The sequence below is a fragment of the Schistocerca serialis genome, chromosome 4 (genome assembly GCF_023864345.2).
Source record: "Schistocerca serialis cubense isolate TAMUIC-IGC-003099 chromosome 4, iqSchSeri2.2, whole genome shotgun sequence".
Lineage (NCBI taxonomy): Eukaryota > Metazoa > Arthropoda > Insecta > Orthoptera > Acrididae > Schistocerca > Schistocerca serialis.
The window spans coordinates 524,903,805-524,920,878 of record NC_064641.1 but is presented as its reverse complement, the minus strand read 5'-3'; the positions used below and the strand labels follow the sequence as shown (position 1 = coordinate 524,920,878).

Here is a 17,074-nt window from a genome sequence, read left to right as displayed (position 1 = left end):
CAGAAATGCTTTCCTTCCCATTGCCAGTCTACATTTTATATCCTCTCTACTTCGACCGTCATCAGTTATTTTGCTCCCCAAATAGCAAAACTCCTTTACTACTTTAAGTGTCTCATTTCCTAATTGAATTTCCTCAGCATCACCCGACTTAATTCGACTACATTCCATTATCCTCGTTTTGCTTTTGTTGATGTTCATCTTATATCCTCCTTTCAAGACACTGTCCATTCCGTTCAACTGCTCTTTCAAGTCCTTTGCTGTCTCTGACAGAATTACAATGTCATCGGTGAACCTCAAAGTTTTTATTTCTTCTCCATGGATTTTAATACCTACTCCGAATTTTTCTTTTGTTTCCTACACTGCTTGCTCAATATACAGATTGAATAACATCGGGGAGAGGCTACAACCCTGTCTTACTCCCTTCCCAACCACTGCTTCCCTTTCATGCCCCTCGACTCTTATAACTGCCATCTGGTTTCTGTACAAATTGTAAATTGCTCCCTGTATTTTATCCCTGCCACCTTTAGAATTTGAAAGAGAGTATTCCAGTCAACATTGTCAAAAGCTTGCTCTAAGTCTACAAATGTTAGAAACGTAGGTTTGCCTTTCCTTAATCTTTCTTCTAAGATAAAGTCGTAGGGTCAGCATTGCCTCACGGGTTCCAACACTGACTGAATAAATTGTGTCTAGGATGGGAACAATGCATTTCTGGACGTAAGTGCATTAGACCCTTTTTGTTCCGTATCCTCTCATCGATCAATCCCTAGAGTTCGTACACAGTGGAAAGAAATCACCCTGTAAAATAATAATAATATATTGTTAATATTTTTAAAATATTAGGAATCCGTGGCTTGTTGAAAGCGAGGGTGACGGAAAGCTACATTTGGAGGGAGCAGGGCAGCAACAAATTGTGAACCTCCCGACGGCTGAACCCTAGATTTGCAAATGCTTGCAAACGATATTATATGTAAGAGAGCTAAAGTAGACAGAATAATGGTATGTACAGATACCGTCGGCGCTCTTTTGTCGCCGGCCGGAGTGGCCGTGCGGTTCTAGGCCCTACAGTCTGGAAACACGTGACCGCTTCGGTCGCAGGTTCGAATCCTGCCTTGGGCGTGGATGTGTGTGATGTCCTTAGGTTAGTTAGGTTTAAGTAGTTCTAAGTTCTAGGTGACTGATGACCACAGCAGTTAAGTCATGTAGTGCTCAGAGCCATTTGAGCCATTTTTTGAGCTCTTTTGTCCTTGAAAGTGCAGCTTCGGTAAAAGCTGCCAACTATCCTAAGACATCTAATGAGATCGAAAGATCTCCATAAATCGGTTGGCGTGGGATCCCGAACTACATTGATGCCAAAAGTAATGGACTCAGTAACTGTCTTTCCAAGAAGATGCAAAGCCTTGCACCAATTATAAGATCTCTCCCCGCTGTGATTACTATCGACGGCTTATAGTTGATACAAAAGAAGAATGGTCGTCGTTATGTAGTGAGGACACTATTTAAAGGAACTTGATACTGGGCTACGCAAACAGAGTGCATACCTGGTAAGTGAAGGTTCCTAAATTCCGTTCTTAAAGGGGAAGGAAGCCGCCATCACTAATAGATTGAGAGCAGGACACTTGGCTACCGGCCGTGTGGCCGAGTGGTTCTAGGCACTTCAGTCTGGAACCGCGCGACCGCTACAGCCGCAGGTTCGAATCCTGCTTCGGGCATGGATGTGTGTAATGTCCTTAGTTAGTTTGGTTGAAGTAGTTGTACGTTCTAGGGGACAGATGATCTCAGATGTTAAGTTCCATAGTGCTCAGAGCCATTTGAAGCATCTGAACTTGCCTACCAACAGAACGAAACACTTGTTAAAATTAATAATCTCTCCAAACTGCAATTGCTGTAGAGCTGACATACTACATTCTTATGGAAATGAGTAATATATAAGAAAATAGAGGAAGAAAACACTGCGTGAAGGGATGAAACTTATTGATTATTTCTGACACTGATCAGGTCAAAATTCTTCGAAGTATTAAATGTTCCAAGTGTCTGTAAATTCCTTAGACTTCGAAAGATGGTTCCTTAATTCCACTTTAAGTTAACATGAATGCAAGAGATCCTGGGTTCAAGTCCCAGTCCAGCAAACTAATTCCGCACAAAGTCCCGATGCAGTTGATATAACTTCTTCCTTTCCTTTCTTCCCCGTCCCCCTTCAATTTACCTGACATATGCAACAGCTGCAGATCTTGTGAGGTGTCCGTTCTTTCGGACAGACTGCTTGTCTGTTCTTTCCGACAAGCAGTTTGTCCGAAAAAACAGAGACTATATATTCACATAATTGATTCGCCTCAACGGGAAATGAATCCACAATCATCTGTGCGGACGCACATTTGCGTCCTTCGTCCAGAGGTATTCTGAAAATTAGAAAGCTTGGAGGAACTGGACGGGTGCAACAGATAGATGGCGCTAGGTGGGAAAGTGAGTTGGAGGGGGAGCCTGCCGAGATAGTTGGCGCATTTGCACTGGACACTGCAGGTGGCGCAGTGGTTAATGCATCTGCCTAGCAAGCAGGAGATCCCAGGTTCAAGTGCCGCTCCGGCCCCCATTTCTTCTCGTCGGCGCTGATTCCGCACAAAGTCGCGATTCACGATGCAGCTGGTATCATTAATTCCTTTCATGTCTCCCCCTTCCCCTTCAGTTTACATTAGATTGTACTTAATATCCTGTTAGTTTCTTCATTAGTTATTTTAAAGAAAGCTGAACTTGATTGACACAATGATTTTTTTCTTCATACTCATGACAAAATGTTATAAAATTTAATTTTAAAAATTTCACCTTGTTCATCTTATACGTCCCATCCATTACACTCTCGTTGTTGTCAGCTCGTAGATTTCTTCCTTCCCTTGTATCCTAAAGCGGGAAATGGTATGAATCAAGAAACTGTATTTACCTGTCTCTCGCAAGGTTTTCTATCGATAATAGTCACTAATTGTTACTGTTAGCTTTCTCCACTATAATCACACTTCACACAATACTACATACCACTGCTTTTAAGTGAGCTATCTGATCAGCACTTTAATTAAACGTTGAAGCACTTCGGCTGCCAGCTTTCTTATCATCCGCAGGCGAATCATCTGTAAGTCCCGTAATCGACCCGTACAAACATTCATTCTGACAGCTGGCCAACGATTCTGCCGAGAGACTAACACTGCCCAAGGCTCTAAGCTCAGGACAAAACTCAGCCGTTGTTGTAGCTGGAAAGGCAGTTTTACGTATACCCACAACTCGCAGACGTTACCACTCGCTAGACTCATGAGTACTTAGTGACAGACGGATGAGGTAAAAGGAGTGAGCATAGAGGACACTAGTGTGTCCCCTTGTCGAGAACCACTCGAATGTTTGAGATTCGCTCTAAGTCGTATTACGAAGACATCGAAGCAATTCAGAGGATGGCTGCTAGGTTCGTTACCGGTAGATTCGAAAAAGAAGCATGTATTACGGATATGCTTCGGGGACTCAAATGGGAATCACTGGAGGGAAAGCGACGTTCTTTTCGAGTAGAATTACTGAGGAAATTTAGAGAACGGAAACTTGAGGCTGACTGCAGAACTATTCTATTACCACCAACGTACATTTAGCGTAGTGACCACGATGGTAAGATTATAAAGATTAGGGCACGAACGGAGGAACATGGATAAAGGTTTCTCCCCCGCTCTGTTGGCAAGTGAAACAGAGAAGGAAATGGCTAGTAGTAGTATAGGATATCCTCCGACACACACCATACGGTCGCTCGCTGAGTATGTATGTAGATGAAGAGGTGTAAGAACAGTAACCTTAAAACTTTTTATCTACACTACTGGCCATTAAAATTGCTTCACCAAGAAGAAGTTCAGATGATAAACGGGTATTCATTGGGCAAATATATTATACTACAACTGACATGTGATTACATTTTCACGCAATTTGGGTGCATAGATCCTGAGAAATCAGTACCCAGAACACCCACCTCTGTCCGTAATAACGGCCTTGATACGCCTGGGCATTGAGTCAGAGCTTGGATGGCGTGCACAGGTACAGCTGCCCATGAAGCTTCAACACGATACCACAGTTCATCAAGAGTAGTGACTGGCGCATTGTGACGAGCCAGTTGTTCGGTCACCATTGGCCAGTCGTTTTCAATTGGTGAGAGATCTGTAGCATGTGCTGGCCAGGGCAGCAGTCGAACATTTTCTGTATACAGAAAGGCCCGTACAGGACCTGCAACATGCGGTCGTGCATTATCCTGCTGAAATGTAGGATTTCGCAGGTATCGAATGAAGGGTAGAGCCACGGGTCGTAACACATCTGAAATGTAACGTCCACTGATCAAAGTGCCGTCAATGCGAACAAGAGGTGACCGGGACGTGTAACCAATGGCACCCCATACCATCATGCCAGGTGATACGCCAGTACGGCGATGACGAATACACGCTTCCAATGTGCGCTCACCGCGATGTCGCTACACACGGATGCGACCATCATGATGCTGTAAACAGAACCTGGAATCACCCGCAAAAATGACGTTTTGACATTTGTGCAGCCATGTTCGTCGTTGAGTACCTATCTGTGACGCAGCTTCCAGGGTAACCGAGCTGATAGTCCACGCTGCTGCAAACGTCGTCGAACTGTTCGTGCAGATGGTTGTTGTCTTGCAAACGGCCCCATCAGTTGACTCAGGGATCGAGATATGGCTGCACGATCCGTTACATCTATGCGGATAAGATGCCTGTCATCTCGACTGCTAGTGATACGAGGCCGTTGGGATCCAGCACGGCGTTCCGTAATACCGTCCTGAACCCACCGATTCCATATTCTGTAAACTGTCATCGGATCTCGTCCAACGCGAGCAGCAATGTCGCGATATGATAAACCGCAGTCGCGATAGGCTACAATCCGACCTTTATCAAAGTCGGAAACGTGATGGTACGCATTTCTCCTCCTTACACGAGGCATCACAACAACATTTCACCAGGCAACGCAGGTCAACTGCTGTTTGTGAATGAGAAATCGGTTGGAAGCTTTCCTCATGTCAGCACGTTGTAGGTGTCGCCACTTGCGCTAACCTTGTGTGAATGCTCTGAAAAGCTAATCATTTGCATATCACAGCATCTTCTTGCAGTCGGTTAAATTTCGCTTCTGTAGCACGTTATCTTCGTGGTGTAGCAATTTTAATGGCCAGTAGTGTATAATGTAGCCACGTTTTTGCTCACGTTTCTGAATCTTGTGCTTCGTTGTATGGAGCATCACCCAGATTCATTGTAAATAAAATAAAACTATTTGCAGGTACGGCCGTGGCGGCGACGACTACAGCCGTGGCGGCGGCGGTGGCGACTACGAGTACGACGAGGGCGGCGGCAGCGGGGGGCGCGCCAGTCGGCGCTACCGCTCCCGGCTGGCGTCGCGGCACCTCGGCGGCGGCGACGGCGACTCCGACAACGATGCCGTCGGCGTGGGCGGCCGCTCCGTGCGCTTCTCCGGCGACTGCGGGGGCGGCGGTGGCGGCGGCGGCGGAGGGTCGTCGCACCACGGGAAGGAGCGGGAGCGCGTGCTCGACACGGAGGACGCGTCCCGCGGCCCGCTCAGCGGCATCACGCGCCTGCTCGACTCGCCGCGCGTCATGAAGCGGCTGCAGGAGTCCGAGCAGCGCGGCAAGAAGCGCGACAAGGAGCCGGCGCCGGCGCCCGCGCCGCAGGCGGCGCCAAAGGCGGCCAGCGCGCCTGCCAGGAGGGCGCCCGCCGCGCGGCAGGTCAGCGAGGACGACGAGATATCCAAGATCAAGAAGCAGAACAAGGCGTCCGGCAGCGGCGGCGAGGCGGCGGCCACCACGGCCGCCGCCGCCGACACCACCACCACCACCACCACGACGGCGTCGCCGAGGCCGCAGTCGGAGCGCGTCGCGGCGCTCAAGCAGCAGCGCAGCACCGACGCCGGCAGCGAGGATTCCTCCTCGGCCGAGCAGGCGCGCAGGACGCCGCCCGCCACCGTGCAAGAGGTGAGCAGCCCCGAGCTGCCAGAGGACGGCCAGCCCGACTGGTGGCTATAGTTCGGCCTCGGCGGCCGGGAGGCCCCAAACACCGGCCTCAGCGTGCTTCGCTGTGTGGCCGGTCTCACACCAGCCGTACCTCTCTCGAGGAACGGTTACTTTTCTCACGAGGTCTAAACTGCGATCTCCAATCGACAAGTATTTCTCTATGGTGCTACAAATATTGGAAAAATTTTCTTTTCCCTCATTTAAATCCCTAATCGAGTGGATAGTGCGAGGCACTGTAAAATTCTGCCTCCTTTTCAGGCAGCTACGTAAGGGGAATCCCAATCGGAAAGTTTGGAAGCAATTGCCGGTTTCCACATTTCCCTCACGACCGAGGGCAACCTCATTAAGACTTTATTTGGAACTGAGGACTGATCTCCCTACGTCACTAGTATACCAGACAAACAACAGGACGTATTTCGATACCAAACTTCTAGGCTTGTGAGCGTTCACATACTGTACATTTACTAAGTTGCGCCTGTCAAATGCGTATTTATTCTTCTGTTGGATTACTAACTTACGTCGCATTCGTGTGACTTTTCCCCTATTGGCTGTGATAAAGAGAAAGCGATAATTAGTGAGAGAACTGTGATCTCTAGCCTTAGGAGACGGAATGACAGTATCACCAGTTACTTTTGTTGTGTGTGATGATAGCATGCTAGCACATCCACTCAAACTGAACTAAATGGTGATTCTTCTAACCTGGCGTTAAACCTTGTCTAAGTGGGAAGAAATTAAGAATACGTCACCCTAGAGCATAAATGACGCCAGTTTAGCACAAACAAGTTTAAAATCCTCAAACACCTTTTTACATTTCCAGAAGATACAGTTAATTTGAAAAATTTGCACACTAGGCACATCAGACATTCTCATCTCATGAAAAAGCCAGTGTGCTCTATAAAACTGCTTGTGCTCTATAAAACTGCTAAGTATTCTTTTATTCCCTTATATAGCCTGTAGTCCTAATAGGAAAATATGCTGAAAGTAGATGACGTAACAAACGTGAACATGCAGTTTAAATTGAATTTTCGAACTTCCCAATTTCAATTTCTCTTCTTCTAGGCGTCTATTTCGGACCTGTAAGAAACATGATAAGAACAACAGCTGAAGCAATGCAAACGTGTACTTTTATTGCTTAGCTACCATTCCTTAACAAACTATTTCACCTCACAAGAATATGTCGTACATTCTGTCGTAATGCTTCCGCATGATGTAATAACGCGGGACAGTTAGAGTATATTACTGAGTCCGTCGCTTGACAGAAAGGAGTGTGTTGTCATGACTAAAATGAGCTACATGTCCCTTAAGTGTTTAAGTTTGTATATATATTGTTGTGTATAAAACTCTTTACAATTCTTAGCAAACTAATTAATTATTAATAGCTTTGTAACAATTTTATATTTAGATTTTTTTGATAGCTGATTTTTAAATTTTTGTCTGTGTCCAATATTTTTCAAAAGTTTTTTTTCTCCTGGGGCTGTTTTTAATTCCATGTTAACTTACAGGTTGTTGTACAGTAACAGTTCTTCAGACTAATACCGTTTTGTCAATATAACGTTAATGATCGCAGAGATCTGTTCGTTATGGTGCGTAGTTTCCTTATTCTTCTCCACACTGTGCTTGTATGGCTGACGATCATTGTGTCAAATGCTATGATATGACTAAGCGAAGTGTTTACTTGCCTGTGAATCCTGTCTTCCCCTACAGTCCATTCCTGTAGTAGATGACCAGCTAATAACTAACGATACCACATTATGACCTTCGGTGGCATTGCTGACAGCGACCTCTCTCCGAACAGTGTAGTTTCCCTTGTTAATATTTCCTGACAAAGAATACTTCCCGTGGATTCTTTGTTGAAGTTACGTGCTCGGAAACAGTTATCTGTTTTTTTCCTGTTGAAAAAATATCCAGTATTATTGAAAATTCCCTGGAATACTCATCAGAGCATGGAAATTCATGCCTGAAGCTCTTGATCGACAATCATTTCCTGATTAGGAATTTACTGAAGCTTTCCGAAATACGACAGGCTTTACTAGCCGCATTACTCTCTGTGGTGTATGCGAGATTTTTCATATCGGGGAGCTGTAGGTCGGACATGCATTAAAAGACGGCCCCAGGAGGAGAACTGAGAGAAAGAGCGAAGATAGTGACTCTTGCTGGAATACCAGGTTGCGACCAGCGACGGAGAATCGGACGACACGTCTTCGGCCGCAGGCGTCAACACAACGACCACGTCGGCTCAGCGCAAGACTTCCACGGGAACGGCGACCGGGGCTGGCCGCAAGACGTCCGACGCCGGTACTAAGAAGCCGGCGGTGCGGTCGGCGAGTTCGGAATCCAGCACGTCTTCCGAGTCGTCTTCCAGCGCCGCTGCCTCCCCCGTGCGCACCACGGCACCGGCGAGCACCGCCGCCTCTGCCGCAGCAGACACTAGCGGCACTTCGACGGCGCGAGGCCGCGGCGCCTCTGGCGGTTTCCAGAGCCGTTTCCTCGCCAACCGCCAGCAAGCGGCTGCGGCCGCGGCTGCAGCAGCCTCCTCCACGAAGGAGGAGGACGAGGACGAAGAGGAGACGGAGACCAGCTCCGACTCGGAAGAGACCGAATCCGAAGAAGAGTCGGAGGACGAGACGGCGAAGAAGAAAACAGCGGAACCGGCGTCGACGTCATCGTCGTCGACGCGCGCCGTCGACCGCACAGACATCGGACCGCTGCTGGCCCGCAGTGCGAACGCGCGGGACACGTCGGACGCCCCCGCTACTTCGTCGAGGAGGAGGGACAGCCGCGACGAAGGCGGCTCGTCCACCGCCGGCTACCGGCGCTACAGTACCGACGCGTCGTCGACTCCCAGCTACCGTTACGGCGCCAACAAGGACAAGGATAAAGAGGAGACGGGCAGCAAGTATCTGAGCCGCGGCAGGGCCGCGCAGCAAGAAGACGACACGCCGTCCTCCCGGTACGGCAGCAGCGGCTACACCAGCCGATTCCTCAACAAGAGCAAGAGCTCGGCGGCGCTCTCGCCCGAGGAGGACTCCGACTCGCGCAAGTACGGCGCCGGCAGCAGCAGTAGCACCGCCTCCGCGGCAGCTGGCGCCGACGATTCCTCCAGCAGGTACCCGAGTGGGCGGTCGCGCTACGCCGCGCTCAAGGACCGGCGGTCGCGGCTCGCGCGTAGCCGCAGCTCGCACAACTTCGGCGGCGACGACCAGGACGAGCAGGACGACAGCCCCTCGTCGCCGACGTCGTCCGGCATGCCCGCCTCCTACCTGCCATCGCGCTACGCAGCCGGCTCGTCCACAGCTGACCTGGCGCGCAGCCGTTCCACCCACGCGCTCAAGTCACGCGAGAACTCGCCCGAACGGCCGAGCGCCTCCGCCTCTGGAGCCTCAGGGTAAGCGTTTGATTGTAATCTCATAGAACCAAGCCGGCCGAAGTGGCCGAGCTGTTCTAGGCGCTTCAGTCTCGAACCGCGTGACCGCTACTGTCGCAGGTTCGAATCCTGCCTCGGGCATGTATGTGTGTGATGTTCTTAGGTTAGTTAGGTTTAAGTAGTTCTAAGTTCTACGGGTCGGTCAGGGTGGCCGAGCGGTTCTAGGCGTTTCAGTCTTGAACCGCGCGACCGCTACGGTTGCAGGTTCGAATCCTGTCTCGGGCATGGACGTGTGTGATGTCCTTAGGTTAGTTAGGTTTAAGTAGTTCTCTAAGTTCTAAGGGACTGATGACCTCAGATGTTGAGTTCAAAAATGGTTCAAATGACTCTGAGCACTATGGGACTTACCTTCTGAGGTCATCAGTCCCTTAGAACTTAGAACTACTTAAACCTAACTAACCTAAGGACATCACACACTTCCATGCCCGAGGCAGGTTTCGAACCTGCGACCGTAGCGGTCACGTGGTTCCAGACTGTAGCGCCTAGAACCGCTCGGCCACTCCGGCCGGCAGATGTTGAGTCCCATAGTGCTCAGAGCCATTTGAACCATTTTGAAGCGGTGTAGTGCAGCAACTTGACGTGGCATGGACTGGACAAGTCTTTGGAAGTTCCCCTGCAGAAATATTGAGCCGTGCTGCCTCTAAGTCACCCGTAACAGCGAAAGTGTTGTCGCTGCAGGACAAACCACCTCTCGACTATGTCCCATAGATGTTTTATGGGATTCATGTCGCATGCTCGAACAGTCCAGAATATTTTTGAAAGCTGTCGCATTGTCATCCACAAAAATTCCACCTTTGTTTTGGAACATGAAGTCCATGGATGGCTCCAAATGGCCTCCAAGCTGCCGAACATAACCATTTCTAGTCAATGATTGGTTCACTTGGAACGAGAGATCCAGTCCATTCCATGTACACACAGGCCATATAATTATGGAGCCACCTCCAGCTTGCACAGTGCCCTGTTGACAACCGGGGGCCATGGTTTCGTGGGGTCTGCGCCACACTTGAACCCTACCATCAGCTCTTGCCAACCGGAATTAGGACTCAGCTGACCAGGCCATGATTTTCCAGTTTGCTAAGGACTAACCGATATGGTCACGAACACAGGAGAGGAGCTGCAGGCGATATCGTACTGTTAGCAAAGGCACTCGTGTCGGTCCTCTGATCAAGCCAAATTTCGCCGCATTATCCTAACGGATGCGTTCGCCTTACATTTCACGTTGATTTCTGCAGTTATTCCATGCAATGTTATTAGTCTGTTAGCACTGAGAACTCTTCTCAAACGCCACTGTTCTCGGTCGTTAAGTGAAGGCAGTTAGCCACTGCGTTTCTATAGTTAGAGGTACTGAAATTTGGCGTTCACGGCACGCTCTTGACATTGTGATCTCGGAATATTGAATTCCTTTCCGAAATGGAATGTCCCATGCATTGCATGTAGCTCCAACTCTCATTCCGCGTTCGGAGTCTGTTAATTCCTATCGTCCGACTATAACCAAATCGGAAACCTTTTCACATGAATCACACGAGTGCGGAAGTCAGCTCTGCCAAAGCGCAGCCCTTTTATACCTTGTATACGCCATACTACCGCCACCTGTACGTGTGCATATCGTCATCCCACGGCTTCTGTCACCTCAGTGTAAAAAGTATCGGGCACATGACAGCTATTAGCCTGGACTTTTTTGTCACCAGCAATACACCATTGGGAGCCTGATATTGTTGACTCCCACTGTGATGTCACTTCCACTGCGCAAGCATTCTGCAGGCGAGTTCTCAAATGGCGAACTTATCCTGATACAATTTCGTGTTTCAAGAAAAAAAAAGACGTAACACCAGCCATAAGTAAAATTAAGAACTGACTTTTTTACGTGCTTAGAGGCACCACAGATATACGAATTTCAGAATTTCCACTTCAGTTTTGTACGAGGGAGAAACTACGACATTATATATGCAGTTGGCTGCCTCCACAAATGATATTTCTATCAAAATTAATAATGTTCATAGCCGGCCACTATAGCCGAGCGGTCCTAGGCGCTTCAGTCCGGAACCGCGCTGCTGCTACGGTCGCAGGTTTGAATCCTGTCTCGGGCATGAATGTGTCTGATGTCCTTAGGTTAGTTAGGTTTAGGTAGTTCTAAGTCTAGCGGACTGATGTCCTCAGATGTTAAATCCCATAGAGCTTAGAGCCATTTGAACCATTTTTGAATAATGTTCATATATTTCAAACGGAATAACGATAACGTTCATTCTAGAATTAAACCAATAAATCAAAACACGGACTGATTCAATTAGAACAAATGTGTACATTGCTCTTACCTACAACTTTGAATATGGTTTACAGTAACAACATTAACATATGTGTACTGCATGCTACATTGATGAACAATCACAGAGAAATGTGCCATAAGTTGTTTACTACCTTCTGTAAGTCGTTCGTAATGGAAAAGAACTTGCAGTAGAAGAGATATCTTTCACAGAAGCGAAGATGAACTAGTGTTCATAGCTCTTAAGGTATGCATTCGAGAACCCATGTTTAATAGACATTTTTCTTATTTTTATCCACATTGAAATAGGGAACACTTTTGTGTAAAAAGAGTCGAAACTCTAGTTTTCCCACATTAAGTCGAGCACCTAGCGACCTTAATAAAAGATAAAATCCGTAGACAGACTTGAGAGTCTCCATAGAAAGTAGTCACACTTTAGTATTACCAATCTCAGATCTGAATCTCAAAATAAATAAAAGTTCGTTAAATCACAAAATACATGTAGGTTGCAAACGTGGTTAACTCTCGAAAAATTATGAATTGTTGTCCAGCATTCACTGGATAAGTTATCGTAACTGCGCACGAGAAACCCACGAAATATTCTCAGAGTCCGAACCGCCTCTCGTCACCAAAAACTTACAGCTGGTGAAAGCATTCTGTGTTCAACCCGAAACGTGGGGCCAAACACTTGCTCAAACCGACAAGGACCTGCCCCATACGTTGCCCCAAAGTCAAGGATCCTACTCCAGCCTCTGGATGGCCTTACGTAGCCCGAGGTGGACGTTGCCCAGGGACCAGTTATTATGCTCAAACTATAAACAGGTAGAGTTTGTCGCATTTTATATCACAGCAAGGGCAAAACAAATAACATGTGAAGCTGAACGTTTCGAGTTGATCAAAACCAGCCGTTGAGATAAATAGTTCGCTAACAAATAACAAAACAGTTAATCTCTATGGTTTCACATTTTCGTTTTGATTAACAGTTCCTAAAAAGCTTCTTCACTTAAAATTAGTTGTTTCTCGTGGTGCCATCATAGATTCAATACAATTGGAATCTTGCGCAGTTAGAATTAAATTTAAAAATAACAAAAATATATATTGGTTTATCTGCTTTGAATTACTTTGGTCCTACACTGAATTAGTGTCGATACATTATTTAATTGCAGAAAAAAATGTGTATATATCTAAATGTGTCGCCACGAGCTCCTTATACTGAGACTTCGATCACTGCTGTACCGTTTTTTTTTTTTATTAAACTGTTACTAATTTATAAAGGTTTGTCTGTTACATGTGTAACGCCACAGTACTTTTAAACTTCATACTTGTTATAAATTAGATATTGACACAAGAGGGAAATAGCGCTGTTTTCAGAAACTTGCACGTAACAAATGCAATGTGGTAAGTATAACTGGAAAAAATCCGTTATTGAGCGAGATGCTTTGGTAGACAACGAAGAAAAAATTATTTCAATCAGTTCAGTAATTTTCGAGATGTAAGTCTGAAGCTGTTTGTGGACGTGAAAATTTCACACAGTAAAAAAAAAAATGCAAAATAAAAAAATACTACAACACTGGACCCAATTAGAATGAAGAATAGATACCTGATATCATTAGCGATAGTACAGAGATCCATACTATATGTGAATTTCAGACGTCTTACGTAAGAAATATAGGCTTTAAAGCATTTTTTTTTTTTGCCGCCGCAGAAAGAGAGAGCACAGTGGCGTGCCTGCAGACGTTGCTTGACGCGACAACGTCGCAGCTTTGGACCTTAGACGTCACACACCAAAATCATATGTTAACTGCTTTTATTTATTCTTACTGTAGCTGACATGAACACAGACTATTTCTAAATGCACAAGGATATTTAACTTGATCTAAACTCGTGTTTGTACCTCACTAAAAGAAGTCGATACATTCATAAGCAAAGATTATTTTAATATTCCATCACTAATTCACTGTCTTCGCATTGATGGTATCACTACTGGAATTTAAGGATTCCATTCATGCAGAAACCACGCGGGGAGCGAGTAACTATTTCAGACGAATTTAGTAATTCTTGACTGCGTGTTTAAGTGTTTCGAAGTTCTCGATAGCTCACGATAAAACTTTTCAGCTACATAACTTTTCAATTGAATTTTGATTTTCCGTGTGCCCTGGACGGAGCCGAAGGTTCATGAAGTGTGACAGACAAGCCGACTAGTGTGACGTCACAAGTTCGTTGCAGGGCCCGTATTTCTCATTGGCCCCGCGCTAAGAGGGAATGACTACGACCATCAGCTCAAGGCCAAACAAAATAAGGACGTGCAAAATTGTGGAGAACAATTCCGTTCCCCAACTTGTCTTTGGGCATTTTGCACAGCACCTTAACAGAAATTTGGGATAATATTTGGCTGTAATTACGCAAAGTAATCCACGTTTTGCCGGCCGGGGTGGCCGAGCGGTTCTAGGAGCTACAGTCTGGAACCGCGCGACCGCTATGGTCGCAGGTTCGAATCCTGCCTCGGACATGGATGTGTGTGATGTCCTTAGGTTAGTTAGGTTGAAGTAGTTCTAAGTTCTAGGGGACTGATGACCTCAGAAGTTAAGTCCCATAGTGCTCAGAGCCATTTTAACCCTTTTTTTTAATCCACGTTTTAAGTCCCAGATGTCTGTTATAAGCACCTCTCCGGCAGACGTCTGCGGTTTTGTCGAATTAACAGTCGACATTTGTGGCCCTACACTGCTGTGTTTGATCTCAGGGTTGAAATGTTACTCCCATGTTTCACTGTAAGAGAGAATTTAATGAAAGAGCGCCTCCCCTTGTGCAGGAAATTGTTTGTGAGGCTGTTGAGACGGCCAGGGTGGCCGAGCGGTTCTAGGCGCTACAGTCTGGAACCGCGCGACCACTACGGTCGCAGGTTCGAATCCTGCCTCGGACATGGATGTGTGTGATGTCCTTAGGTTAGTTAGGTTTAAGTAGTTCTAAGTTCTAAGAGACTGATGACCACGGCAGTTAAGTCCCATAGTGTTCAGAGCCATTTGAACCTTTATATATATATATATATATATATATATATATATATATATATATATATATGCTGTTGACAAATTTTATTCAGTGTCCATATACAATTAAGCATAAGGTGACGAAGCACCCATGTTACAAAATTTGTCGAAGAACAGGTCCTCGTAGACAACAGTCTAAATGTTGTCACAGTCTGTTGCTCGATGATTCGAAGTATGAGTTGTTAAGTGGCTTCCAAATACTCGTGACGAAAATTATTCCACCCCCCGGATACGAACTGACTACTGTTGCTCCGCGTGTTTGCCGTCTTGACTACGGAGGTGCGCTTTGAAAGAAAAGAGCAAGAATTTGTCGAGTGACACCAGGCGTCTGAGTAACTATGGACGCATGATGTCATTGTGTTAGTTGCTGTTACATTCCTTAGCCGAGCAGTCTAGAGCACTGCAGTAATGGACTGTGCGCTTGATCCCGGCGGAGGTTCGAGTCCTCCTTCGGGCATGGGTGTGTGTATTTGTACTTACGATAATTTAGATTAAGTAGTGCGTAAGCTGTGTGTAAGCGTAGGGACTGATGACCTTAGCAGTCCCATAAGATTTCACACACATTTGAACATTTAAACTGTTACATTCAAGTTCAAAGCGATGTGCCCTTGTCTTGTACATAGTTACATATATAATTAGAAATTATCTTAACAATGGAAAATCCAGGATGGAATGTAACAATATTGTGAAGAAGATAGTTGCTGGTCAACATACAGCGGAGATGGTGAGTCGCAGATAGGCACAACAGAAAGACTGTTAGAAAATGAGCTTTCGTCCAACAAGACCTTCGTCGGAGATATAAGATACACACTCACACGCGCACACACACAACACACACACACACACACACACACACACACACACACACACACACACACAAGCGCACGCAAACGCAACTTACGCACACATGACCGCAATCTCTGGCTGCTGTGGTCTCAACAGCCAGAGACTGTGGTCATGTGTCTGTGAGCTGGGTTTACGTTCTTTCTCCGATGAACGCCTTGTTGGCCGAAAGCTCTTTTTCTGACAGTCTTTTTTGTTGTGCCTATGTGCGACTCAGCATCTCGTATGGTGAGTAGCAACTATCTTTTGCATAATACTGTTCGGAATTATTTTACGTCTTCTGTTTTAATGGCGTAGCTCAACAAGGGAACTAGTAATACTTCTACAAAAATAGTCAAAAATTATATCCTGAAGCATTATGCAAATCGTAAGCTTACACGACAAAATATTAGTCACCCTCTCAAAACAGCCGACTGGTCGCTTTGAATCGCTGTAGATTGTGTAGAACTGACACCATGAGATCGTGTGATTCTTTACCGATGATGTAAGTCATACCAGCGATGTGGAGTTTGTGTGCGTCACTGTTGAACTGAATCAGATCGGGGTCGACGTAGAGACATCACAGACTGGTAGAAGGGTCTATCGTGTTTGGTAGTGCTGATGACGGTTGAAATTACCCGATTTGTCGGCGTATCAACGCGGACTGTCCGATGTGTGTATAAGAAATGGTGTACTACTCATAGCCATGGACATAGCGTAAGAACAGTGTTGGGAATATGATCCTATTTAACAGGAACCAGAGATGGATCTCATATATCGTCAATGACAATTCGGCAAACATGACAAGAAATGCTGCTGCCAGTGAAGTAGTTCAGTCTCAACCACTGTCCGAGGGAAAACTGCGAAGGGAACAGCTTGCAATGGATATCTGGAATCGGATATCTCACAAAGCCCATTGATCACTGCGGCACACGAATCTGCACTTCAGTGGGCCAAACAACACAGAAACTGGACATTAGCTAACTAGAGGTGTGTAGCGAGGTCCAAAGAGGGGCGGTGTTGTTTTTTTTACAAGTAATGTAACGTATCAAGTGCGCTAGTGGCCCAATGAGGAGGGGTGTGGATCTGTAGTTCACACCGAAGGTGGTTCTGTAATGTTTTGGGGGTATTTTTCATACCGTGATTTGGGCCCATTACGTTTACAGTTTACATAAACCTGGAAACTCATCTCAACATTGCCGGTGACCGTGTGCTGCCCTTTCTTTTCAATCTTCGCGACGAGTAAGCTGTGTATATTCCCTTCTTCCAAGATGAAAATAGCTGCATTTACAGTGCAGCACACATACGTTCCTGGTTTGATGAACACAAAGGCACACTATCTCATCTGGACTGTCGCAGTGAATCACAGAGGATGTGCCTGGGACTATTTGGAACGGCTGGTGTAACGTAGCAATCAACATCAATACTATCTGATACCTCGATGGGATCCATTCATTGAATGACTTCAA

The 17,074-nt window shown here is 46.3% G+C and overlaps 1 protein-coding gene across 4 annotated transcripts in view; it reads left to right on the top strand.

Annotated features, from left to right (window-relative positions):
* The window catches only part of LOC126475246 (RING finger protein nhl-1), a 288,062-nt gene that overhangs the window by 246,576 nt on the left and 24,412 nt on the right, over positions 1 to 17,074 (top strand). For all 4 annotated transcript variants that reach the window (XM_050102942.1, XM_050102941.1, XM_050102939.1 and 1 more), the window contains 2 exons: positions 5,305 to 6,013; positions 8,218 to 9,437. In XM_050102942.1, coding sequence (XP_049958899.1) covers positions 5,305 to 6,013; positions 8,218 to 9,437 — 1,929 coding nt within the window. The remainder of the gene's footprint in view (positions 1 to 5,304; positions 6,014 to 8,217; positions 9,438 to 17,074) is intronic.